At 41.2% G+C, this 27,871-nt stretch overlaps 1 protein-coding gene across 10 annotated transcripts in view; it reads left to right on the forward strand.

The window, feature by feature from the left end:
- The first annotated feature begins 584 nt into the window (after positions 1-584).
- Positions 585-27,871, forward strand: part of AGFG1 (ArfGAP with FG repeats 1) — a 33,395-nt gene continuing 6,108 nt past the window's right edge. Inside the window, exons 1-8 of one of the 10 annotated variants that reach the window (XM_027900887.1) lie at positions 585-963; positions 9,744-9,837; positions 19,518-19,633; positions 20,086-20,248; positions 20,981-21,140; positions 25,115-25,234; positions 25,889-25,960; positions 26,944-27,153. In XM_027900887.1, coding sequence (XP_027756688.1) covers positions 797-963; positions 9,744-9,837; positions 19,518-19,633; positions 20,086-20,248; positions 20,981-21,140; positions 25,115-25,234; positions 25,889-25,960; positions 26,944-27,153 — 1,102 coding nt within the window. In that variant the 5' untranslated portion in view covers positions 585-796. Of the gene's footprint in view, positions 964-5,916; positions 6,030-9,743; positions 9,838-19,517; positions 19,634-20,085; positions 20,249-20,980; positions 21,141-25,114; positions 25,235-25,888; positions 25,961-26,943; positions 27,154-27,871 lie in introns of those variants that run through there. The other 9 variants (XM_027900886.1, XM_027900889.1, XM_027900888.1 and 6 more) reach the window with 9 other exon arrangements.

A 27,871-nucleotide genomic window follows, 5' to 3' on the forward strand; every position in this document is an offset into this window, starting at 1 on the left:
CCGGGCAGCCCTCCCTGGGGAAGCCCCGGGAAGGGGGGCTCCGTGACTGCATTTCCAGACTTTTGGGAGACAGAGGGACACCCGGGGCGCTGGTGGTTCCCTCAGGGAGCAGCCCTCGCTTGAGGGGCGGCGGGGCCCGCCTGGCGCTCACCCCGCGGTGTGAGGGGGGCGCGGCTGGAGCACCTTCGCCGGGCAGCGGGGAGATCCCCTCCTCCTCGAGAAAAGGCGAACAGCGCTGTTTATTGATATTTTATTGATATTCTCCCACGTCTCTCTCTCCTCCCGCCCCGTCGGGTCACGCCGGGTGACTCTGCCCCGCCTCAGGCACCGCCCCGGGCGGGGGTCGCGGCGTGAGGGGCGGGCGGGCGTGAGGGAGGGGCTGCAGCGCGTCCTCCGGCGCTGGCGGGGGCGCTGCGGGCGCGCCGGGCTCCTCCACCGCCGCCATCTCCGCCGCTGAGCTCATAAAGGTGTCGCGCAGGTTCCGCCCGGGCTCGTCATTCCGCCGCCCCGGGCCCGCTGCCGCCGCCGCTTTCCCCGCGCCGAGGTCCCTGCCCGCTCCCTCCCTCCCTTCTTCTCTTCCTCCCTCGCGGGGCCGCCGCTCCGCGTCAGCGCCCACCGCGCTCCCGCCCCGGCCCCGTCGGCGGGCGCCGGTTGTGCCCTCCCCGCCCCTTCCTCCCCTGTCCGCCCGTCCCCCCCCTCCCTCCCGCCGGCCGGGCCCCGGAGCGCCGCCGCCGCCGCCGCGGGGCTGTGAGCGGGGCCCGGCGCCGTGCCGGGCCGTCCCCTCGCCGGCGGGGCCATGGCCGCGAGCGCCAAGCGGAAGCAGGAGGAGAAGCACCTGAAGCTGCTGCGGGAGATGAGCAGCCTCCCGCCCAACCGCAAGTGCTTCGACTGCGACCAGCGCGGCCCCACCTACACCGACATGACCGTGGGCAGCTTCGTGTGCACCTCCTGCTCCGGCATCCTGTGAGTGAGTGAGGGCGCCGCCGGCCCCCCTCCCCCGGCGGGTCCGCCGCGCTGCCCTCCCTGCCGCCGGCCCGGCCACGTCTCCCGGGGAAGGGGAAGGGGAGGAGGCCGTGGGGAGGCTTTCCCGGGCGCTGTCGCTGGAAATGCCCGTCGGAGCCCCCCGTTGCGGGGGCGGCGGTGGCTGGCGGGGTGTGCGGGGCTGGGGCACGGCCCGGAGCTCATCGTTTCTCTGGCACGTAGCAACCACCACTCCCTCCCCCCCCCCCCCCCCCCCACCCTGGACGTGTCGGAGGGGTGGTTAATTAAACAAGTGTGCCGAGAATACTCGTGGGAAGGGAAGAGGCACGTGGCTGAGCAGTTCACTGTCATGACAGTCTTGAAGACACCGACCCTCTCTGAATACGGAGTTGAGCTTTCATAGGTTTTAATTTAAGTTAAACCACCACCCTACCTTCCCTTGTATCAAGTTATGCGTGGTAGTAGTTTGTAAGACAACTTTCTAAGCTCTTGCTTAGTGGATAAACACTAGCCTTAATGGTTTAAGAGACTTGAGCAGAAAAGTAGTAGAAGGTTGGGGTTTTTTTTTCCCCTTACATCGATAACTTCCTACAAACTATATATCTAAACCTTGGAAAGGGATTGGCTCTGATAAAGTAATTGCATTTTTCCTGTTCCTCATTCCTGCGTGGGCCTCCGCACTGCTCCTCCCTTTTCCACCCATCCTCCTCTGAGATAACGTATATAAAACTAAGGGTTGAAGTCAGTCGGTTCTGAATTTCAGTCACACAGACATAACTTAAGGGAAAAACCCTACTGTCTTCAGTGCTATTACCATTAGCTAGGCATTTTTTTTTATTTTTTATATGATTCTGTAGCATTGTGCTTATGGGATGGAGCAGAATCAAAGAGTAGCCAAAGAAGTAATAAATAGTATGTCAAAGGATAGATTGGTGTTTCTAAGGGGTTTTGAGTTCATAAAAGGCATTCATTCAGGAGTCTGAACTAATTCCTGCCCCTTAACACCCCAAACAGGCCTTCCAGGTAAGGTCAGGTGTTTTAGAAGTCAGTTGGTAGTTTTGAGCTTCAAAACAGAGCAAACATGTTAGCTCTGTGCTGAATTTACATGGAAAGAACTGCCTTTTCTATTACTAGACAGCTAATTGGACTCGAGGTGTTTTAACTTCTGCTTTGTGTAGACTTTTGAACAGTCTTGATGCAAATACAGAAAATGCATTGAGCTTGTGAAACTGAAAAGAGACTTTAGTTTTTCACATGTACATGCTACTCAGCCAGCCAGCTCGGGCTATTGTTTGCTCTCTTAGCAAACTGTTATTTGTGCTGGCATGTGAAACTATTTTAAGCTACTGCACTGAGCTTATTTAATGGTTGCACATGTTCTTACTGGTTAGAATGACAGCATGATAAAACTGCACCATGAGAGTATTTGTCTTCATTTTTCAGGCTTCTCGACCTTAATAGACAGATACATTGTGGATGCTGCTGAGATGCTCAGTGTGGGTTCAGAAGGATCTGCTCCCTTTAGTTGCTGACTGGGAGGTGTGGTCTGCTGAAGTGTTTAGTCCAATTTACAGTAACCAAAATGATGCACAGGCAGTGGAACAGCTCACAAGCAGGGGACAGCTGCCACTTGATGTTGAGTTGACCATCATTTGGATGTCATGTGTAACGTGGATGTTGTGGCCACGCTTGAAGGAGGAAGACTTTCTGCAAAATAAAGTGGTTAATGTATTGGCATTCAAATGAAATGCAGGTAGTTCTTTCATTTTAAAGATGCAGTGTTTTGGTGTTGCTATAAAAAAACTGTTTGGTTCTTACAGCTAGTAACACCTACACTGAAAGCTGGAGTAAAGGGTTGTTAGGAGGAGTTAAAGCTCTCTTCTGAAATAAATTTGGGCTCGCTCCTTCGTGATGACTTGGAAAAGCTTTCGTAAATTGTGTGTTCAGGATCATACACATTGGTTAACACCTTAGAACCGAGGCAGTGGGGTATTTTTGTTAGTGATGAGACTCAGTATAGGTCATGTCTCTTATGTAACTAGAAACTGTTATTTTCAACACTTCTGTCAGAACAGTCCTGCATACAACTTCCTTCAAAATGCTTTTCACTGTAGAATTCCACAGCGGAGGGAAATTACTTGGGAACAAACCACATAATGGCAAATAAGTATAAAAGTACTGTTGCTTCTGCAGTTGTTAATGGCTGCTTGCATTCTGCCTCATAATACTTGTTTTACTCTAAGGCTTTAATAATCTTAGTACTTCATCTGTTTGTATGCTATGTGAATGACTTGCATTGCTTCTTGTTTTAATTATTTTTTTTTTTCTAATCTGGAACAGGAAGTGTTCCTGTAGTCAAGTAGACTAGTTTTTTCAAGTATGAAGCGCCCAGTGCAAGACTAAAGTACTAGTGTATTAACAAGCCTCCTTCAGAAAGGTTTCTTGATTAACTAAAAGTGGTTGCTAACATCAGTATCCTCTTAAACAGGCATGTTGTTCTGGATGCAGTTAACTCTAAACTTTTCAAAACTGTAGTGTAACTTTTCTGCATGTTTTCTGAAGCGTTCATTCAGTGTCCCGGTGAGGACTGTATTCAAATCCAGAACCTTAACTCTGGATCCATCCTAAATTTCCATTAAGTATTTTAGATGTATGAAGAGGACAATGGTATTTATTAGTAGATTTAGTTCAAAAAACCTGCTATTTCCAAAAACAGTATGTCTAGCTTGTTCAAGTATAACAGTGATTATAAAAACGCTGAGAGGACTAGTGACTTCGCTAAAAAGATGTGTTTCTGACTTCAGTGTTGAACTCAAGTCACGTCAAGTTAAAAGTATGAATGACACAGAGGAGGTTCTTTTTTGGAATACTTGGGTTTAAGTTGCCTTATCAGAGCAGAAGTTTTGCTGTACAAAATGGTGCATGCAGGAGAAAGTTCATGAACAGTGGTTTGAATGTGCTTCCTCTTAAAATACTTCCTCTTGTCCCCCGTGTTTAAATATTTCATGTGGGGGGGGGAAAAGCATGATAACATCACACCAGGTAATTCAGCTTTTCGGTGTTGGACAAGAATGTAGGGTATGTAGAAATACACACACCGTCATTTCTTCCCTGAGAGGGGGAGGAGATGCTGCAGAGGAGCAGCCTGCTCAGGTCAAGGATTACGGTCCTGCAACACAGGAAGGTTTCTCTTTATGGTGGCAAAACAGCATCTCGGGAAATGTTGGCAGAGAGTTCCCTTTGGTTGGACACAAGTCCTTTGATTCAAAGGGTTATGTTGGTAGCTGTGACTGTTGTTTTTCAGGATGCTCCCATGTGTCCAGCAGTGACATCCTTCCCTTTGTCTTATCAGATGCCTCTTTGCCTTGGATCTCAGCTGTCTGTGTGCAGCTCTGCTTTCAAGCACTTCTGGGCCACTCCTAGTCAGCCCAACTCTGAACTTTCATACAAAGAATGTGTTTTTAAATTCACCAATGGAAAATATTCCTGTTTGATTAAGATCCCACTTGCACAAGTTTTGTATTATGTGAGTCTTTTATTTAGTCTTGACTCTTTTTTATGTCTGCCGATGTGATAGTTAAGGCACTCCCATCCTTTCTCTCACTGCTGCCCTCTTAAATCCCTCCCTCCCAACTTACTGAGGAAGTCTCTTGTTCAGATGTTTTCACTTCTGTCTTGTGTCAGGAAGGAGCAACAATGAATGTTTAGAACACAGAGGTACTGTGAGGAGTCCTAAAGCCCTTTTAGGCTTATTTGTTACAGTTATTGGATCATGTGGCCACCTGGCTGCTTCTGATATTCCTAGGTGAAATTTTAAATGTAAAATTTTATGGATAAGGGACTTCTGTATCAGCCAGGTGGAGTATTTTATGGCAGATACACTAGTAAAAAACTTAAATTTTTGCGCAATAGTGTTGAATTATTGTCCCTTTCCCTAGAAGAAATTTTGCAGAAATTAAAATGGTTTAAATAAACACAGTTAGAATGAAGGTGATTCACATTGTGTGAACATGACTTTTCAGTCCCTTTTTTTTCCTTGGGAGCATGTTTGGAAAATATGTGTGAATATTTAAGGATATTTCCTATATTAGTGTATTTCTTGTTTTCAGTTTCAGGGCTGGAGAGCAAAGGAAATGTCTGTATACCACAGTGAACACAGTCCAGTTCACAAAGAATGTTTGTTTTTTTAAGAAAAAAAAAAATTAACCTTGACTGTGCTTCAAAATGTGTGTGTGAGCTTTCTGCTGTTAAAAATAAATGAGCTTGTGAGATGGTGGAGGGTCTCCAGGGAAGTGCACAAGTATCAGGAATGGCCACTGCTGCTTATATTCTCTTTTGCTAATTACATCAGCATAGGAATAATAACAAACGCTGTGACATTGGCTTTTCTAAAGCTTGTTTTTTGGAGGCGTGGGAATGTAGGGTACTCCACGATGGCTTGGCGTTTGACTCGCCTCATTAACTTCCTGCTTTTTAGGGGATCAGATTTTGCTGGCTTAGATTGGAGATCTTACATGTGATACGGGGGACACTGGCAGTGTTGAGTAGTGTCTGCCCCCTGTTCCTCCCATGGAGGGAACCCTCTGTTCCTGCAGAGCCCACTCTGGAAATTTTTTTTCCCTTCCCAGCCCCGGCCTTTGCAGACAACTTTGCAGACACTCGTTTGAGATGAATTCAGGAATGGCTGCTCTGCCAACAATCACAAGTTCAACTATAATTTGCCACTAAATTATGTTAGTAACAAATATCCACTGCCGGTTGAGGGCGTTTTGAATGTTTAATGTTTCAGTTGCCAGACTGTAGAATCCTGTGTCAGTGGCCTTAAAGCTTCCTTTGTTTGGGAGAGCCCCAGTTTAACAAAGCCCTCTGGAGAACAGAGGTCTCATGTTCGCTGTGGCTGGGACTGAGTGGAGGGTCAGTGCAGGAATCTCATGGTTGGATGCGCTGGTCACAGTGCTGTTCCACAGAAATAACCACTGCTGAGCGTGGAGAAATTGGCAGTGATGAGTGGGATCTCTGTGTGGGATGTTCTAGCTGTGGTGTGCCGGGTAAGTGCAGATGGCAGAATTGTATTACTCTGTCATCTTTCCTCAGGGCCTCTTAGGAGATTGCTGCCTTCTGGATCAGTGCTGAGGTGGTGTTTGGTTGCTGCCTTGCTCAGGAGCTCTGTTGTAGAGGAAGCAGTAACTGGTGCCACGGCACAAGTGCAGTTTGCAAATACTTGTTCAGGATTAATTTAAATTTAGGCATGATTCATTTGGAGTAAGGGACTATAATCCATTCTGTCTCCTGTTAAATAGGGAATACTGTAAAGCATTAGAACTGTGCAAAGCACTTGTCAAATACACGGAAAGAAACATTTTTTTCCTATGAAAAAGAAGGTTTGTTAATTCCTCATAAGGGATAATTGTACTTGGCTGTCTACCAGTAAGCTTCCCCCATATGTAGATGAGCTGTTTGTGAATCATTTGGGTCATCAAGTATTCTCTGTAGGTAAGGAAGGATTGGTCCGTGAATTCTGCTTCAAAAATCCCACAGCTGCTCTGTTTTAGGGAGGTTCTGGGAGTTCATGGGCGTTATGTTAATAAGAAATCATAAAAAAAATCGGTTGTTCGCTGTTCTATTGGTAGAATCAAAGTAATTTCTCTGAGGAAGGTAACACGTATGCTGGGGCTGTGTTTGTGTGCAGCTTCTTGTCTTGAATTCCTTGTTCCAGGCAGATTTTTGCTTCTTTAGCATAAGAGGAAGCTTTTCATAGGTTCTCCCCCCACCTCTTTCCATATCAAATAAATACAAGTATGTGGATGTGTAAGTTCTGCAGCTTGATATCTCACTGCATTTACGGCTGTTGAAGTTCTGTTCCGGATTTCCAGCCCTCCTGGACCACTGATGTTCCCTTTCATCGTGCCAGACATCTGACTCTGTGTTGTGAGCTGACCTTCAGGAGCAGAGGGTGTCTTCCTCCTGTAGCAGGAGGGTGTAAAAGAAATGAGAATCCATCTTATCCCACGTAGATATAACGTGAGTATCAGGGAACTTCATAACCTGAACCTCTAAACTGTAGAGCATTCTGCACTGGAGAGGGAGGCATGGAGGAAGTGTCTGGTTAGACTAAACAAAATCTTATCTAGGCCTCAAGTACATTTAATATTGCTGCTTAATAGAGCTGAGGATACATATTTGCTGATTTAAATGCTATGAAGAGCCTTAGTAGGTCAGTATAGAGTAAGTACTGCTTAAATAACTCGTTCAGTGCCTTTAAATTGTAAACACAGATACAATAGAGCACTTAAACTATACTTATTGCAAAAATGAATTTCCAGCAGGAGCCTGTGGGAAAGTTTTGATAAACTGCCTGTGCTGAAAACCATGCGAATGTGCTAGTGAATGGCTCTGGGTTTTAAACAGTTATTAAATAGTTCACAACCATTTAACTGCATCTCTGCAATTAGTAAGAGGAGGGTAAATCGAACAGACTGAGGTAGACAGAACTGCTTTTGCTGTAAAAGCAAGGGACAGTGATTGTCATGTGATGTTTGATGGAGCATATTTTTGTGAAATGCCAGGTGGATGCCAACTTTGTTTCTGTGCTGTCACTCAATGTGTGATTCTACAGTGTGGCTCAGTGAAATGTAATTACTTACATGCATAGACCAAGGTGTGTTTTTAAAACCCAAAAATAATCAAACCCCAACCAACAAAACCTAGTACTAGCACCACCTCTGAAACAATGAATTTTAACTGCATAAAACTCCTACAGATTTTTTTTATTTTTAAGTTGCCTCATCTTAAAATGAGTATTTGCTTTGAAAAAAAATCTCTGATGACAGTACAGTATTTTCATAAGTGTTCTGTATTTGTCATGTAGATGTGGATTTGATTTATGGCTAGTTGAAAGATGTTGAATTCTTAATTTTAATTTACCAGGGAATTTAAATATTTTGAGAGAAGAAATGAATTTCCTGATAGTTGATTAAACAATCTTAAAACCTCTCTCACTAACTTTAGTAAAACTTCTACCTTCTTGTCAGGGTGCTGAACTGTGGAGTTTAATTCAGCTGCACTGATTTCAAAAGTTTGCCTAAGCAAAGAGTATTCTGTAAAATTACTTCTCATTTGCCTCTAGGTTTATATGACTTCTACTTTTTAGGCACTCAAATTCACTGCATTTCTTGGCAAAACACAATTGTTTATCCAAGTGCTTCAAAGAATGATTCTCTCAAATTTGTTTTCTAATGAAACTCAGGCTAACATGTTACTGTTTAGTGTTCTAAACAGTATTCAACTTTTAACTTAAAATATGGAGATTCTTTTAACACAGGATCAGAATTGTCTTCTCAAAGGTACAGTGTGAATTTAGGTGTCGGTGAATTTGCAAGGTAAATGCACAACAATATTTTTCCCATTAGACTTAATGAGAGAACTTGCAGGGCTATAAATTTCGTCTAAAAGTTGAGTATAACGTGGTAATCTTTGGAATATCGGGTTTTTGTCATAGGGTGTTTTGATGGATAACAATTTAATTTCTAGTCAGCGTTCTTAGAATAATCACAGAGTTTTAAAAAAACCCATTAGTTGTCTTAAATTAGATGTCAGTGATTTTTTTTTTTTTTTTGACCAAATTTAGAATTAAAGCGTAGGAAGAAATACAAGCGGTGACGCTATCAGTGATTTTCTTAGCGATTTGCTAGGCCCTTATTACATCCCTGGAAAGTATTTTGTGTGCTTTCACATCTCACAGTTGATGTATATTAATTGGTTTTTTAAGATGGTATTTCAGAAATCCGGGCCTGATCAGCCTGAGTGTTAAAATAGCCTCCTTGTGTTGCCTGAGCGTCTCCACTGTTGGGCATATGTGGGAAGTAAATGTTCCTGCATCCATTGAGCCGAGCACGGCTGGCTTCTAATTGTAAGCATTTGTGGGCAAAAGCAGTAGTTAGCATGTATTTAAAGAAAGGGCTTGAAAAGAAAGAAAGCTTTTCTTGCCCTGGTGCTGTTGCTCAGCAGGTTTTTTTCTCGGTGCTCGAAGGTTTTGACTGAACTGGATTTGGCGATTGTCAGGCTGTGGCTGCTCAAGAGCCTGGCGTTTGTTGGCCCTGCTGCAGCAGCCTGGGGTGGAGGGAGAGCGGTGCCAATCCCGGCTTAAGGCTGAAGTTTTGAGCTGTGGCATTGGGAATGGGATCTCTCATTTGAGAGCACACCACAAACGTTGTCTCTCTGCTTTTGTTGTCCTCACCGGTGTGGTGCTCAGGAAGAGGGAGAAGCTCCTCTGGGTGCAGGGGCAGAACTAGAAAATGATGCTGGGAGGAAACGGGAAATGGAGGTTAAAACAAGAGAAAAAGACTGAGCTGGGGAGTTTATTGTGAAGAAATCTGGTGACTGGGTGGAAGTTGTGGTAAGAAGAGGGAGAAATTGGAGGGAAAGAAAACTACAACAGAGGAGCCCAAGATTGGAGAGATGAAGGGCAGGGGTAAGGGTCAAAAAGTTTGGGAAAGCAGATTATGATTTCATATAAAAAAGGGCTAGTTACGTTTTCATAACTTTGCATAGAAAGTGCCAGAGTGTGCATGTGCAGTTGTAAATGTTTGTCTCCCCTGAGTTCAGCCATCGGACTTTGTGTGCTGCATGTTATTTTGAGAAGAGCTTACACAGCCTTAAGTGGCGTTGCAGTACCAAAAATGAGTGTGTTTTACAGGGATGGCTCCTGATTTGAAGACTGATTAAAGTGATTGTGTGATGACAAACTTCCTTGCTTCTTTCAGGCGGGGCTTGAATCCACCCCATAGAGTGAAGTCGATTTCCATGACTACGTTCACACAACAGGAAATAGAATTTCTGCAGAAACATGGAAATGAAGTAAGTATTATTTGGAGAATAAAGTGGTTTTGTCACTTTAATATTAAAGTTTAAAACACTACTTAAAGAGAACTTGGTGGTTTGTTTTTTTTCTTTTTTTTAGCAAAAACTAGACACAAGTTTTTTTGAAACCAACATCATTTGAAGTGATGCTTCTGAAGAGTTTGGGTAGCTGATCATCATGGTGTTGCATTTTATTGCTCAACACAGACAATCTAGATTGACATGATCCATATTTCTGAATTGGGTTTTCTTTTGCATAAGGCAGTAAGCAGCTGTCTGTCTTTTTTTTTTTTCCTCTCCTGCGAGCTCAGAACTTGAGACTGACTGCAGCAGTGTTTCCTGAGTGCACTGTGACAAAAATAAACACCAAAATACAGCTATGCTGTATTTGTTCAGAGTAGGTGTCAGAAACTCTTCTAGAAGTTTTAATGGCCTCCTTACTTAATAAGAGTATATCCATGTTGAAGGGTCTTGAAGAGAGGAAGGAAACCAAGAAGCTCTAGTGTACTGAATTTTTGAGTTTTTAATAGAAGAAAAAAATTGGAGGTCAATGTTGGATCCTCGTAAACCCTGGATATGGCTCTTATGTCTTCAGTTTGAGGGTGAAGTTTGTGTTTTAATACCATACTGCAGTGTTGAGGACTCTAGAGGTAGATTGTGCCTCTGTTCAAACTCGATCAAGTTCTATTTCACGTTGATTGTATTCTGTTTTTGTGGAACTATTGACTACAGAGTTTCTTACCAGTGTGTTCTTGTGAAGCTTTGATATATCCCATCATTCACTAAAATGCTGATACTTGACTTTCTTAATTTGGCCCATTCTTAAGTGTCAGGTTGAAGAATGAAAACAGAAGTAGCAATTTCTTTTTCTGTCCTGGTAAATACGCTTTGGTTGTTGAAATGACTGTTAGTGGATGATTTCTCTAGACAGAGCTGGATCAAGGTCTAAACTCTTCTTGACATTATAAAATACTCCTGATGCCTTAGGTTGGTTGGGTTTTTTAAAGCTGTAGAGCATTGCATATATATATATATATATATATATTTGTATATATGTATATCACATTGCTGACTTTCTGCATAGGGAAAATAATAAAGAATCTTCTTTGTGTTCGTATAGATTATTTTGGAGTCTCTTTCCATAAGATTAGACTGTAAACTTCAGTGTAAACTGAAGTGACTATTGTCTTAAACACTTCTAGAAGTTTAAATCCTAACTAAACATGTTTTCACTTTGTTGTGCGTTGTATTGCAGTAGTTAAATACGCATTTTGCTTTCTCTTGTTAGTATTGGACTTTGGAATACTTATCTGCAGATAAGATAAAAGTGTCGGACAGATGAAATTCATCTGACCTCACAAAAACCTTTCCTTAGCTTCTCTTCAGCATAGCAAGTTCTTGTGTCTGTATGAAAAAATAAAATTTCTTAGAATGAGACTTCAAACGTGGAATTGTCCAACATATTGGAACACGTACATGTGAAACAAAATACAGTCACTGAACAGCTCAGATGTTGTAACATTGTTTTGTTCTGCATCTACATATATACATAAATACATAAAAACTCTTTGCAATCTGTTACGTTTAACTTCCATCTTTCTATAACTTTTAAAATGCTTTAATTCCCACTTTTTTTTCTTCTGGTCTTTGTCCAGCATGGCCAAGGCCTCTGTGGTGAGGTTTCTTGCCTCCAGATGGGTAGATCACGGTGTACAATGGGGATCTTGTTCTGAATAGGAAGGAAAACAGCAAGCAAGTTTCCATGATGAGATAAAGTAATTATTAAGGTGGTGAGTTGTTCTTAGAGGAAGTAGTTTTCCACTCTCCTTCAAAGAGTTTAAGGTCAGTGTATTGAATGAGGTTGAAGTTCTCTTAAAAAAAAAACCAAACAACAATGAAACAACCAAACCAATCAACAAAACCAAAACACTTCCTAATATCTGCAATACTAACTTTTTGTGAGTTGTTATAAATTACCCTCTTGGTGGCACACATGGGTAAAACATTCACTTAGTGAAAAGCTTCTACCAAGCAACTGCTTTGGGAAGAGATTGTGAGAGCAGCTTCTCTTGAGGTGAGACACCATATTCCCTGTCTATACACTTCTAAGGTGACTTGACCTTTATTTTGCATGAGACTACTTCAAATACACTTTTAAATCCTTTTGCTGGGTTCGAAAACTTCTGTATTTTGGTGTTGTTAACTCATCTGTAGGTATAAACACATGTCCAGACTCTGGTTTTGGGGTTTGTCTCACTTTTGTAGCAAGAATAGAGGCATCTTCCAGCTGATATTCCTCAGGTGCCTTCTGAAGACCTTTTGAAGGATAAAGGCAGTTGTGATTCACTGGGTAGGGTTTTTCCCCTCCTCCTTCTCTTCATGAAGAGCTGGGTGAGGTATTTTCACGTATTCATGTTAGGAATAATGAGGAGAGTGTGTTGTGGACATGCTGGTGTGTGAATACTCACACTCAAATGATGCCAGGGTTGATTAGGCCTCTGAATCAATTGTGCAATGGTAGTAGGAAGTAAACTTGCTGTGAATATTTATTCAGAAACTTCTCCCTGAAGCTGAAAAAAATGGTATTATGAGGAAAACCAGTTGCACAGTTTAATTTTTCTCCTGCCCTTTTGAAAAATGACAGGTGTTCTATAGCCTTTCCAAGTAACCCATCCTAAGTTGGTTCAGAGCTGCTCTTAGGCCTGACCAGAATTTTTTCCTAGACTCTCCTCACTATGGAATATGGCCTAATAACCCAGGAGTGGAAAGAGCAGTATTAATCTGGAGCTGCTGAGTCCTGACAGCACGAGCTGTGCTGTCAGGTGTCCTTGTAGGACGTTCCTGGTTCTGCTAATACGATCTAGAGATCCATGAGCTGATAGTGTGTGTAACAATGTCTTTGTTAGCAGGATTTACTGGCTTGACTCTGCTTATGAAGCAGCTACAACTTCTGGACCCAAACTGCCTTTGAAATCAGTTTGCTGGCAGTATGAAATTCTTTTAACCTACAGAGATTAATGAATAATATTGACATCAGAAGTGCAGAGTTACTAAACAAAGCTATAACTTGCTTGCATTAAGGAAACTTTCTGAATCTTTCTTCCTGTGGGGTGAGTGTTATGGTTTGGAACGTAGTTTTGTTGTGTGGTGATCTGCAGCTCTTTTACACGGTCAGCATTGCATTTGGTGCAAAACTGAGGATATATTATTGGCAGGGAGGGGGAGAAGGAGAAATCTAATTTGGCATTTATCAGCCTCCTGAAAGGTAATATCTCACTAGAGCTTTTTAAACTAGACTGACACGTGTAATCTTCCTATGCAGTGGTGTGTCTGGGTCTCAACAAGTGTTGTAGGTCAAGGAGTTTGCTTTTCCTGGTTGAAGTGCAGCTTCTACCGGCAGACGTACCTGTCCTGTTGGAGCTTTCCCTTGCCTTGCTGCCCTCCCTGCATACAAGAGAAGGAGGCTTCATGAGCAAGAACTTTAATTTTGCTGGCCTAACTGAATTTTTGTTGTTCCTGAGTAGCACAGCTGTGCTAGCAGGAGTTTCTGAAGTGTGGTGGCTCCGTGTGTTGTGTAAGCAGGAGACCTTTGTCTCTCCCATATCCGCCTTCCCACACACCCTGGAGATCTGTATCAGTGAAATAGTTAGGACTATTAGTGGGGAAGTGTTTTTGGTAGTTCAGATACGTAGCACTGGAATCTCAGATCCTGTGTTTCTGCAAAATCTGATGGATGTTGCTGATTCTGTTCTTTATTAGCAGTTTTTGGTGTGCCTGTCCTGCCCCACTTGCCCAGCTCTGTAAAAACACACAGGAAAAAAAACCTGAAACGTGTCAATAAACCTAAAAGCAAAACAAAAGCTAAACTTTTGTGGAAAACAGGTGCATGTATTTTTCTCTTAGACTCTGAGCCCTGTGTAGAACTCCCGAAAGTTTGAAATGTTACTGGAGGCTGGGGTTTAAACCAGAAGCCTTTCTGGTCAACTTTGTTTTGTGGTGTACCCAGATGTGCACTGAATGGGATGTGTATTTTGGTCCTTTCTGTCAAAGCTGAAAACAAGGGTAACTCCTCAAATTGTAGGGCTACAAATGTAAATAATGCATGGAAAATAAGATGAGTGAATTTAATGACTCTAGGAAAAACAGTTTCTATGTCAAATGGAATAGCTGTGGAGTGCAAATTCAGGGAAACCAATGGCACGAAGAGAAATACAGGTAAAGACTTTATTATAACACACTGTGCACTTGGCCCAATTTCTCCTTTCAACGATATATTTAAGTTAGGGTAACCCACAGTTTCTGCCTTGCTACCTCCTGGGTTTTTATCTAGGTCAGGGTGAGTAGGTTGAAGCTGGTTGTGATTCTCTTTCCCTCTTTACTTCATGCTGTACTTACTGATCTAATTCTGAATGTCCCAGTATCCAGTTGCCAAGTGTCTAATGACATCCCTTGCAGGACTGGAACTTGTTGGCAGAAGACAGGTGCTGTTCTTCCCAAAGTGGCTGCAAGGGGATTCTCATGAACTGTTAAGTTTCCTGAAGACAACTGCTGAATCTTCTTATCTACTTAACGCCTGACAGGATGAAACTTTGCTTTGTCTTGTTCCTTTGCAGCCCCCACGGTGCAGGAGGGACGAAAATTCAGAGTATTGCTTCTGTCAACCAAAGTAGACTCTCAAATGCTGCATATGCTTAATCATTCTGACTTCAGTGCTGTCCCTTTTTTCCCCTGCTGCATTGGTGAACCAGTGGGACATGGACTAATTATACTTTTCAGGGACAGTGGACAATGGTTATGGATTGTTGGACATGTTCCACTGTTTCTAGGGGCTTCCACATAACTTGAATGTTTACTCTTGGCTCCAGCTTGTCAGGCTCTTCTTCTCTAAGCAGAGCATTTTGTTTGATAGAGCTTTGGTTATCAAAAGAAAGAGTAGAGCAGAGCTTTTGGTGAATGAGCAGAGCTTTTGAGGAGAGGCTTATTTTTGTGTTGCTATTGCAGGAAGAACAATATTAATATTAAATGGCTGAACCAGAGGATCCCCGGGGAGATGTTGCAATGAAGAAAGATTTCAGAAAGCCAGAGAATTTTTTAGGCCCAATACCTTAATAGTAGTGTGTTGTGTAACTGTGTGGTGAGTTGGCATGATGCTTCCTGTATTATCTGCAAAAGCAAAGGAATGAGTAATTCTGTTAAAATGAAGTTTAAGATGTATCATGGAACTTGGGCAGCAGCATTTTCTGAATGAGCTCTGCAAGTTTGATTTATGTATGGAGAAGTTACAGAGGTGGTTTGGAAAACGTGCTCTTTGGGATATCAAATTCAAATTTCTCAAGGCATGAATTTTCAAAATAAGCAAAAATTGAGAACAATCACTTCAGTGTTTTTTCTTTTTTCTCAAATAGTGAGTTTGTATTAAAAAACTAAGAAGAAAACTGTGTTTAGTAGATCAACTGGCTGCTTAAAGCTTAGGTTTGTGCAGATTTACATTTCCTTTCCTGCCTTTTTGCACTTCCTGCTCTCATGTCCTGCAAGACTCAGCACATTTGTTCAGGTGTCCTACCTGGGGCAGCTCTAGGGCTGGACAGAACATAGAACTGCAGTTCAACTAAAGTTGCCAATCTGATTTTTCTGTATTTCCACTAAATTGTAGTTAATCTCTTGGTATCTGTCAAATTCAGATCGTGAATTAGTGGGGAATAATCAGTGTACCAAATATATAAATGCTGAGTGATCATTCCCCCCCATAAACAACAAGTTGTATGGCATAAATTTCTTTGATCTTTATCATAAGAGTTACATTTAAATAGCTTTGAAATAAAAATATGTGATGACTTGATCAATAAAAATACTCAGCAAATATACAAATTTCTCACAGCGAACTTGTTTCATTGCACAAGATTCAGGACTGTTGGTGACTTATTTTAAAATGACTATGGACAGTTAACCATTAAAACCCCCCACAATCACACGATAATATGAGTTCTCTAACCAACAGTTTTTAAAATTTCATTTTTCAATTTCGATTTCATCCTGTGGCACTGCACAGCACCGCCACTTTTGTGTTTTTGTAGATGGCTGAAAATTGTGTTTTGTGGTTCCCTTGAAGCATAATCGATGCAGTGTTGTGGATCCCTGTCGAGTCAGATGATGGTAACAGAAGTGTAGCTGGAAAGAGCACGCAGGTCACCAGCAAACAGGGCAGGACAACGAGCCTTTCACTGTGCTCTGAATGCGGCCTTGGAACGGCTGCTGGTGTTGAAAGCATTGTGTGGTACTTCATACAGAAAGAGACAAAACCATCCCTTCTGATGGTTTCTTGTGTGATATTAAAGCTTTATAAAATTGGGCTTCTTAAGGACTCGAGTCAGAACCACGTAAGTTGGAATAGACCTTTAAGGTCACCGAAGATGAAGTAGGAAGACAGGCCCGCTGGCTTTCGGCAGAAGCGTTGTACAAAATGCCCTTCTGAGCATGTGATTTACCCTTTGTGTTCTGCTCAGGGTGTATACCCACTCACAGTTTTATGGTTCATTTTCATCACTAAATCCAAACTGCTCTCATCCGCTGTGGTGGTCTGCTTTTGCCTTCTAAGACTTGTCCATATTTAATACTTCTAAGCAATTCTTCTTTCTCTGATAACTGCTCATGTCAAGAAACTTGCATGATATGTAATTTGCATCTCTGGTGTGATAAAGTAAATCTTCTGTTCGATGTTTGTACAGCTCCTGCTGTCAAACTCTGTTACACTGAGAACTTCTTACTGAAGCATGTAAGACTAAGGAGGTTCTTCTGCTTGGTGGTTGTATGTTGCCCATCAGTAAAACTGTTTTCTCTGCTACCAGCAACAGAGAAACAATAAAAAGAGCCTGGCAGGCTGTTTAAAGAAATTAAAGTAGTGACTTAAGGCATATTTCAGTTGTTACTGCTTTTTGTGGTTAGGTATTTAGAAGGAATTAGTTGCTCCAGGAAGCCCTTTTGGAAGCCTGCTTTTTTTTTTTTTTGAAGGGTTGCAGAAGTTGCAGTGCAAGAGCAGATGCCTTTAAGAAGCTTGCATCATTTTAAGCTAACAGGTGTTCAGCACAGTCCTCCTCCGTCCCTGTTTGCATATTCATAGAGCTGTTATTCTACTACAGCTCCGTGGCTGGGAATGAGCTCAAGTCACACAGGGCCTGTTTTTTTGATTTTTCATAGAATTCAGCTGTAATGGTCAGGGTGGCTCGAGCCTGACGTGGGGTGGGTTTTCCTTGTCCTTTGTATTCTTTTCTCCTCCAAACACTCAGGCGCTGCAGGGTGAAGGTGAAGCAGCAAAGTGGGAGGAAGGTCGATGACTGGGTTGTGGTTTGACTGTTGCTGTGAGCTGATCTCTTGCAGGTTTCAGTGGTGCTACTGACATGGTAATTGTGATGAGTTTCTTTGATCTGACTCGTTTTGGGTGGCAGTAGAGGGAGTAATCGAGTGGCCTGACATGGGTGGGGATGAGGACCTCCTCTTCCATTTGCCAGCCCATCTCAGGCTGGATGCAGATGGAATATCGTGGTCCAGCCCCAGGAGCTGGCTGTGAGATCAGGGCCTGTTGTGACACTTGGAATCGAGCACTTTCTCTTTTCTTTTGTGTTTCCTGATGTTCCTCCCAGTACTGAAAAGGAGGTTGGGAGGGGACTGTGTAGATTTGGACACCACCAACTCCTGCTGCTTGAGATTCTGTAAATAGCCACAGGCAGGGCTTCTCTTCCTCCCAGCAATCATATGACTGCTACTTGTGTAGTTATACTCACCAATCTAAGTATGGAAATACTATTGCTGGCCCACCTCAGACAATCCACTGCAAGTTTAAAGCTGAAATATCTCGACTTTATACATTCTGTCAGCAAAAAAGTCGTGCTCATGTGAGAAATTGGTACTATTAAAACAGTGATTCATGCTAATGGCTTTTATTTTAGAACAGACTTGTGACTTTTTTTGATAAGTTTATATCTTTTAAGTTTGCATGAAGAAGTATTAAACAGATAAGTTTCATTTTATCTATTATCATACTGCAAATGACTGTTTAATTTTGAGAAAAATCAGTGCATTGAACTTTAACCCTTTTGTGGAGTACAGTTGCTGAATGGATGTGGAATAGCTGAGTTTATTTGAGGGTGGAACTACTGACCTTATTTTTAGATGAGTATTTAAGTAGCAAATGTAGAGCTGTCTTTTGATCATTAGGTCTTGTTGTTTGTCTCTACCCAGTAGATGATAATAAGGACTGTGGAGTGTTGGACGTGGAGTCAGGCTGTATAAAACTGAGACATCAAGTATGAAATACATAGTTATGATGTCTGTCTAATCTCTCTAATCCTGAGCAATCTTGGACATGACCTCTAAGATTTATGACTTTTGACAGCTGGAGCTCCCTGGCCAGGTAAAGAAGAAAGCCTGTTTGGGGAAGATGATGAAGTGGAAGTGTCACAGATTTGCCAACTTTCAGAGCAATCTGTTTATGCAGCTCTTGTTTGGTAGAGCACGTGCTTCTCCTGAAGGTCACTGGGGACAGTGTTGAAAACGTGACACTCGCAGGGATAGAGGACATGTTTGTGGGAGGAATGTAAGAGGGGTGGTCAGGACTATTTCAGAAAGGGTGTGGGCAGAAAGTGTCTGCATCATAAAAACAAAGCTTCTTTGACTCTGTTTCTCTGGAAGAAGCCTGTTCTGAAGTGGCACTCTGATTTTTTGAGGGTAGCTGATGTTTGGTTGTTACCATTTGGGTGCATATTAAGGGAACTTGCAGAATGGTCTGAAGTGCTTATAACATTTCAAGTTACAACTCCTACGTCTTGTTTAGTTTTGAGAACACCTTTTCTTTTGTTTTTTCTTGTCAGGAAGTGAAGCTTGAACGTACTGAGAATTTTGCAAGTGGTTCAGCTTTTTTCACTCACAACTGCAATTAGAAAGTTGAAGCAGAGCAATAGTACTTTTTACCCCTTCTCTCCTCAATCTATGTGGTGTTGTAGAAACTGCATCATGGTAACAAAGGCTGTTTAAAAAGAGTTCCTGTACTCACATAGTAATTTTAAGTATAAATACTAAACCTCAGATGCTTTAAAATCTACCGTCTGGGGCTTAGGGCATATGGAATCTGTTGAAACAGTTTAAACCCTGAAGTGCAGGTAAGGGAACACGTGGAATTAGGTGAAGGGAGAAGAGTCTTCAAGATCACAAGTAGAAATCAGGTGCTTTGCATTCCATGAGTACATTCTACAAATACTTTGTAAAAGCAGTGTTGGATGGTGAAATTGGGTGCTGGGATTTGCTTGCCCTGCAGTGACAGATGGTCTTTCAACTTCTAAGTATTTAGACAAGTACATGGTGCACCAGTCAGTTGTTAAACCAGCTCTGGAATATGACAGCACCCAGCCTGCCAGAGTTCAGGAAGCACTTGGATGATCCTCTCAGCCACATGGTGTGACTCTTGGGGATGGTCCTTTGTAGGGCTGAGGGTTGCACTCCGTGATCCTTGTGGGTCCCTTCCAGCTCAGCATATTCTGTGATTCTGTGACAAATTGTGCAGGCACCCAGTTTTTAATGGTCTAATGTATTAACTATAGTCACCTTAAATAGGTTTTTAATTAAAGTATTTTCTCTGATCAATCTGTGTTGTTGTTTTTTGTTTTTTTTTTTTTTTTTTTTTTAAGGTGTGCAAACAGATTTGGCTAGGCCTGTTTGATGATAGGTCATCAGCAATTCCAGACTTCAGGGATCCACAGAAAGTAAAGGAATTTCTACAGGAAAAATACGAAAAGAAAAGATGGTAAGATACCTCTACAATTATAAAGATTGCTTCTGTGACGAGAAGGGAAGATGGACTGTTTCTTTTCATTTTTGAGTGTGCTTTTCTTTTTGTGCTCTTCAGACTGGGTTGCACAGCTCTGTAAAGTAAAATGATTTCTGAACTTCATGCAGAGCTCCTACAGGAAGCAGAGAAGACAAGCTAAAAGCATTTCTCAATGTTCATGCTGATGGAATAGAAATGGCTTAAGGAGATGCCAGTAACAGTGTAAAGTAACAGTTTTGCAGACTTTTATTAGGATGGAAAAGGCACGTGTTGTTTGTATTTAATAAGTGCTAAAAACGCTGACTTTAAATTCGAGTCCATTTTTAAAGAACTGTCTGGCGTATTTAAATAACTCTTATGTTGCAAACCACTGATAGAATCCATAGCAGGAACAGGGTTTAAGAGCTGTTGCTGTCCTTGGATTGTAGGTATGTTCCTCCAGAGCAAGCCAAGGTGGTGGCGTCGGTCCACGCGTCCATCTCGGGGTCCTCTGCCAGTAGCACAAGCAGCACACCCGAGGTGAAGCCTCTCAAATCTCTCCTGGGAGAAGCTGCACCCGCACTGCACTTAAACAAGGGCACACCCAGCCAGGTGAGCGATGACAAAGCTGTTCTGGGCTGCTTTTTCCTCTCTTAGTGGCACAAAAAATTCTTGGAATGGCAACTGTTAATGGTTATTTTCAGTAAGCATAGGCTTCCAGTGTGATGAGTTTAATTATGGGTTGTCTTTTGTTTAAGTATCCCTAAACTTTGAAACAAATGGTGATATATTTTCATGTTTGCTTTTTATTTGAAAACAATAAAAGGACTGATACAATTAATCATGAATATATGGGTGAAAGCATGCCATGCTTATTATTACTTCCTGTGCATTTGAAACTGTCTTATCAGGTGGTTTTCAGGGATGCTTTCAGTATGCTTTTATGTAAAGCCAAACAACACTAAGTACTTTGATTTTTGGAAGGAAGACAAGTTTTTTTTTTGAAATCTGCCTTCGGGATACAAGCAAGTCCTGAATGGATCTTTTGAGACTCAAACAGTAAAAATTTGCAACTCAAAACCTGGCTATGAAATTTGTCAGTGTTTCTCTCCCTGTACTGAATTGTAAAGATTTTTTTCAGAATGTAGTGAATAACTATTTTTCATCTTATAAAATTTAAGTTTTATTGCTTGTATTTGTACTGTGCTGAACAGAGCATCCTAAGCTTCAGGAGTAAATGTCATGCTAAAGAAATATGCTTAGCCTGTTCTTCTAATATTTTGCAAGTGCCAGTCTGGTGAAATACCAGCTTTTCCTAGGGGCTAATTGGAGTGTTGTTTGTAGTCCCCTGTTGTAGTTCGATCTCAAGGACAGCAGCAACAAGAAAAGAAACAATTTGACCTCCTCAGTGACCTTGGCTCAGATATCTTTGCTGCTGCTCCTCAGTCAACTGCTCAGTCAACAGCGAATTTTGCTAATTTTGCACACTTCAACAGTCATACAGGTAGGTGTTGGGACCAGTGTATCCCTTTTAAATCTCTAAAATGTAGTTTTAATTTTGATGACTCTAGACTGAACTTGATGAGGTGTATGTAATCACGGTGCCTTAATTGCTCAAGATTTAAGTCTTTATAAAGAAAGACTGAAGTGACAATGACAATTCTGCTTTTTGAAGTGGGAGTTGCTATAGATATTTTCTAGGATATGTATGATTAGACTGTTTCTGCCTGCTACTAAACTTCAAATTCTTTGGGGGAGAAAGTGAGAGGATGAGTAACAAAACGTCGGGAGAAGGTGATATTAGACCTTCAGTTTTCTTTCTGAAAATTATTAGGAGGAGCATTTGTGGAAAACAAGCAGATAGACTTCAATGGAGTTCAGATGCATTGACAATATCTGCCAGTTTGTCAGAAGAAAAACAAAGGCTTCTTCAATTTAGTGAGCTCCTCTTTTGTGTGTTTGTCTGTTTGAAAACTGAGTACTACCCATGTGGACAGTATTCTGTAGTTTCAGGAAGAATAAATAAGCCTTGAGCTTATGTATTGACTGAGGAGGCCTCGAATTCTTGGAGAATGACTTCAGTAAAATATATTGAGCCCTCAGGGTTTTTTTTCAGCCAGAGATCTAGAGGCATAGAAGTCTGTCCTGAAGAAAAAATTGGTTCTGTGGTCACTGAAGTTTGTTGTTGCTAACTTGCATTGTAATTGTGGGAAAGTACCTTTGCCTGCCTGGTCTGAAAGGGCTTTTCATCTAGTTTTTCTGAGAAAAAACTATGATGCTGCTAAGCCACCAAGAATTAAGAGAGATTTCTTGTAAATCAGTCCTGAAATGGAGACAAACCGAGAGAAAGTGTGGAGGGAACCTGAGATTCACATCTGAGGAACTGAGCAAAATACCAAGGATTTATCAGAGTTAACTTCCAGCACCAAATGCTGTGAAATAACTGGTTGAATTCAGTAACACTGCAACAGCAGTTTTTATTCTGTGTATTTTGTAAAGTCCTTCCAATAGGTTTTATGTTAATCATGGTTTTGGAGGTATGTTTAGCTTGGAGAACTTGTGCTGACTGGCCAATAGGCTGCAGATAGTTAATTCTTTCTAATAACTTCTTCTTTCCAAACTTGTTGCTGATGATTATTTATATACACTTACTTATTCTTTGTAGGTTTTAGGACATGAAAATTCCATTAAAGCAGTATTTCAATACTGTGTTCCAAATCCAGGGAAAATCTCTGCAGGGTAATGTTTAAAATTATAAAAAAAGTGCTCTAGAATAAATATCATCTTAGGAAAGAGTCTGTTAATTTCTGGTTGAAAGAAGTGCTGAAAATCAAAATTGAGAGGAATATTCAGCTGTACTGACTAGTTTTCTGTTTCAATAACTAACCATTGCAGTCTTTCCTGCGACTTCTTTCCTTTAAGTTTTAGAATCCAAAACAGTTTCAGGGCTAGTAAATCAGTTTCTTGAAAACAGAATCTTGATTTTGAGCATGCAATAACTGATTGTGCACTGCAGACCTGTTACCTGAAGGTATTTTCTGACTTGCTTGGGTCAAATGCTCCTGAGGCTTGTTCTTGCGTCCAATAACTGCAAGGTAGTGTAAAACATGAAGAAAATTGTGCTGTAATCCCTAAAGTATAGGTGGAAATCTTGAAAGTTATGCAGGAAGTGCAACTTTTGATATGTTCCTGTTCTCAAAGCCTTTTAGTTACTGAGCTGGGTCAGGAGATTGTTGATTCTTGAAGGGTAAACACGCTGCCCTTACGTTTACTCTCTGTATTTAATTGACAAAGTTCCGCAGTTTCTGCTAAATGGTGAGATTTTGGAGATGGTACAGAGCTGTTTGTGCTTTTACAGACTGGTAATAGGAACAGGATCAAATTCTGTAGATTTTCTATAAACTAATGGAATAGAAGACCTGCATAAAAGATTTCAGAAAGTTGTAGTGGCACAGCACAACCGCCACAGGTAACACAGGAGAAGCAGCTTTATCTAGAAGAAATCAAACAGTACAGCATAGTTATTTTCTAGAGAGTTATTTTCAACTTTGGATATATAAGGACTTTATTTTAGGGTGGTTTTTTTGTTGTTTTTGTGTGGCAGTGCTTTATGCCATTATTGCACAGCAGTTAGTGCAAACCTCACAGAAGAAACTGTGCAAAGACTGCAGGGGCAGCAGTTCCTTAACTTACTTAGAACTGTTCTTAGGTTCTTGCATGGAGAACTGAATTTTGGAATTGCCAGTGTACATATTGTCCAGGTACAGGAGAGTAGGAGCCTTGCCTGATCTTTGTGCCCCATTTACATAGGTTTAAACCTCACAGCACAAAATAAAGCAAGATTAACATCTGAATACACTGCTGAAGTTTTTACAGCTCTGCTGTTTGAGCATGGACCCATTTGCAGTCATAGTTTGTGTCAGCTGAGGCAGTAAAATTAAGTATCCTGTAATATACTCCAGTTTTCAGTCTTCATTTAAGGTTCTTTACGTACTGCTCTGTTTTTGTGAGTGGTTAAAAGGAATATTTTTACCATAATTCTGAGTGACATTTATGTGCTTAATCCTGTTTGGTCTCTCAGTATCTATCCAATTAATCGACCAGGATGAAAGCATCACTTTCATTTTAAAGCAGGTTGCAGTTGAATTCTAAATTCTTAAAAAGCTACTGGTTTGAAAACCAAAACAACTCAGACTGTGGAATTAGGAGTTGGAGTCTGCAAAATGCTGTTTGGACCAATACAGATAATATAATAATAGAAGGAATTTTTCACCTGTTTGTGCTGACTTTTTCTCCTTGCACACTTTAAAGTGAAAATAACTTTGCCAGGATCTTGCTTTCTCTTTGATATTTTTTTTTTCCCCTCATTGACTCTCATGCAGTGATGTTTTGACCTTGCCTGGCTGTTCACTCCTCCCCCTCAGGAGGGTGGGGTTGATACCTGACTACTAAGTAATGGTACTTAAGCAATAATTTATTCTTTTTGTATAGACTTAATCTGCAAAATCCCTCCAGAATAAACAAATTCTGATCTAAAAATATGATGTACTGCCATCTGTTATTCCAGAAGGTGTTTAGTGGGCTTTCTTTAGATAGTAACTCCAGTTACCTATATAAAGAGGTTTGGTTTGCATTTGATGAAAAACATTTTTTTTCCCTCCTTGCCTATAATAGAGCTTAAGGGTTTCTGTGGAGCTGGTCAGTTAGGCATGCAATTCCTGTTGAATCTAGAGATGCTTGAACGTCCAGCTATTTAAAATTAGTGTTAACATTTATTTTCTCCTGTAGTATGGCACGAAAGGAAGGCGAAAACTGAAATTCTGTTTGAAATTTCCTTGGATTTTATTTTGTGGATACACTCTATGAATGCTATCTTCTTGATGTTGGTATTGATTTTCCATATTTCTGTACTCTGATTTAGAGTTTTGTTTTTTTTAAAGGACTGAATTTTCCAGTTAGATGAATTTATAAACCCAGGCAAAACTATTCAAGTGGCGGCAAACTTAATTCAGCTGAGGAAACTAAGGCAGAAGCACTTTGTATATAGAGAATTTGAATTGTCAGTAGATACAAGAACACCTTCTAATTTTTGTTCGTTTAGCCAACAGATTCTAGTTATATATCTGGTATTCTGTGCTTTATGGCTGTTTTTCCCTGAGCAGCCCCACTGCAGACACTTTAGGGTTAAGCTGAAGTGGATTTCCTCAGGCCATGCAGTTGTGAGTAGCAGATGTGTGAGGAGGACAGAGGTAGCATTGACTGGTACAGCTCTGGGAAGGTGATTTGGGAAAGCTTGTTCAAAGACAACTTTGTGAATTGCAGAGTAACACGTGTAATTTTTTTTTCATGTAAAAAAAGCGAGTGCACGGTAGGACATAACCCTTGGAGGCTGTCATGACCATGAGTTCAGTTAATACATCTGTTTTTGTGTTGATTTCCCACATCCATTAACGTGTTTTGTTCCTTTGCGATTTACAGCGCAGAACTCTGCAAATGCAGGTTTTGCAAACTTTGATGCATTTGGACAGTCTAATGGCTCGAGTAATTTTGGAGGTTTCCCCACAGCGAGTCAGTCTCCTTTTCAGCCCCAAAACACAGGTAGAACTCCTAGCACTTTTGATTAATACTTAATTGAAATAATCCTTACCTTTGTGTCGGAAGGTATTGAAGTTGAGTTTTTCTTGCATCTGCCTGCTTTAATGCGATCAAGCCATCTGAAGCTCTGGGGAAACTCAAAATGAATTCCTTCTGTTTGGTGTTGATTTTTTTTTGTTTGTTTGTTTTCTTTTTTCCCCTAGTGCTACTCATAAGTCTGATTTATGGCACTGTGTGTTTGTTAGCTCTACACCTGAAATAACGATGCAAAGAGTAAACCACGCTGCTTTTGATGAGTATTGAATTGACTCTTTATCTTCTGTTTCAGTAGACCCAAAAGCACACCACAGTACCAAAAAAAGTGTGTGTCTCTGTGTATGTACAGCATGTGCACACACTTCAGTATCTTTGACTTCACGTGTAGAGCCTATTGCTAAGATTTATTTTGCTTTCCTTTAATTTGATCATGCTTTAGGACTTCTGCTTGAGCTTACACTTGCTGTTTGTCTAGATCTTTGGCTGACTGACTTTCTTTTCCTTTTTTTTTTTTGTTTTGTTTTTCTTTTGAGTGTGGTGTTGTTTTAAACTTTTTTTTCCAAATTTTCTTTCTCCCTTCTTATGTTAACTTTAACCCACACACAATTTCTGGCTGTCCAGCGTTCAGAACGCTTTCATCTAGCTGCAGTTTTGGTGAATTTACTTCAGCTTTTCCTCTCCAGGCTGTACACAGTAAGTTCCACGCAGTGGAAAACTCAGCTTGCTTCATTTTATGCCATTGTAGTCTAGCCCTTCCATTCCTACTGTTGCATCTGTTGTAACTTGTTGATTATGCTACTAGAAAGTCATGTGTTCTGTAGTACGAGTGCAATCATCGACCAGCTGTTGTAAAACATGGCACACCTAATGGAACAGCTCAGCGTAAATTTAAGTACATGACCTGCCTAGATTAAATTGTCTGGACACTGAAGAGATGGAAGCTCATGGTTTCATACTTGAAGTTCAGTTGTGTGGACCCCATATCAGATTTCTAAAATTGATTTATGCATCTGACGTCGGTGGAGACTTGGTATAAAAGAGCTTTGTGTGTCTTCCCCATCCCCTCTTTTCCTGATTGGATGTGGTCTAAAACTCTGGAGAACAGAGAACCAAACCATCTAAACCTTGGCATGAAACCACACTACTCTTAGACTTCTAGGCACTGGTTTTTGCTTAGGAGGCTGACTGACATTTGACTGCTGACAATGATTAGCATTAACATGGTTAAGCATTGAACCGTTAAGTAAATACAAATGGTAGCTATTCCTCAGCCACACATGGCAGGAAAATGAAGCTTCTGGATTTTGAATATTAAATATCAAGACAAGTACTTCTGCTTTTCTAGTAAAATCTTGTTGAAATTACTTTTTAACAGCTAAGAAACAGCATATAGTTTTCAAGATCAAATTATGACTGTGATTGAAGCTGTTGAAGTTTGGAGGGTTTTGTCCCTGATCTGCAGGCCAAAAAATATATTAGAAACTATTTTTTTTCTGATGATCCAGTGAACTTGGAAGGAAATGGGAAAGAGTCTTAAGTGTGTGGGATGGGGTGGGGAAACGGTTGCCTCACGAAACTGCGAAGGGGGGGGGTGGTGGTTAATGTGCCATAGTTACAGGTGGAGAAACTTTCTCTAATTTTGGAGTACTGATCGTGTTTAACTTAATTTGTTACAGGTGGAAGTGCTGGATCAGTGAATGCTAACTTTGCTCACTTTGATAACTTCCCCAAATCCTCCAGTGCCGATTTTGGAGCCTTCAATGCTTCTCAGAGCAACGCCACAGCAACTGCAGCCGGTAAAGCTGCGGTGAATAAGCTGAACCTCCAGTCAGCTGACAAATACGCAGCTCTTGCTAATTTAGATAATATCTTCAGTGCAGGGCAAGGTATTAAACTTCGTTCTTTGACATGCTTATTCTGTATGTGTATAGTTACCCTGAGGATGGCTGTGCTTGTCAAAATAGTGACTACAAAAATAGTATTTCAAACTGCCCTTTCTCTAAGTGATCAGTAGAATTTCATGTCAGTGTACCCTTAAAGTGTAAGATGTAAGTTTTAAGACTGACATCTTTCCAAAAGGATGTTATCACGACTGCTTTTTAGAAATCTACTTCCCATCAAGATGAGGAATTCTAAATTGAAATATCTAAACAGTCATTACTGCGATAACGAAAACAAACAAGCAAAATTTATATTTGTACTAAAACCTGTAGTGGAGGCTCTGGAATGGGGAGCTGCAGTTGTTGCAGAGAGCTGCCAGAGGAGCTTTCCTACCTCTCTGCCACAAAAAGATTGGGCTTCAGTTTTTTTGTAAAATAATAGCAGTGATACTTGAATTGAGTTGATTTTAAGTTAAGGAGAAGAAGCTACTTATGCTACTACTCAAATGTAGTTCTTCTCAAATGGGTGGAATTTGTGCTGTAGAGCTTTGTTCTGAAATGGATTATTTGAGGATAGATTTTTGGTTATATTTTCTAGTTCAGGATGATGGATTATTTTTCCAGGGAAACCAGAGGATCCTTGGAACTGCAGAATATCTATAGAAGCATGACATTTTGCCAACAGTTTATAGTGGCTTGTTAAACACTTTTTCCTGTGTACCCT

This window comes from Empidonax traillii, unplaced genomic scaffold, assembly GCF_003031625.1.
Source record: "Empidonax traillii isolate 1590-97213 ecotype Southwest subspecies unplaced genomic scaffold, ASM303162v1 scaffold755:size778197, whole genome shotgun sequence".
NCBI classification, from domain to species: Eukaryota; Metazoa; Chordata; class Aves; order Passeriformes; family Tyrannidae; genus Empidonax; species Empidonax traillii.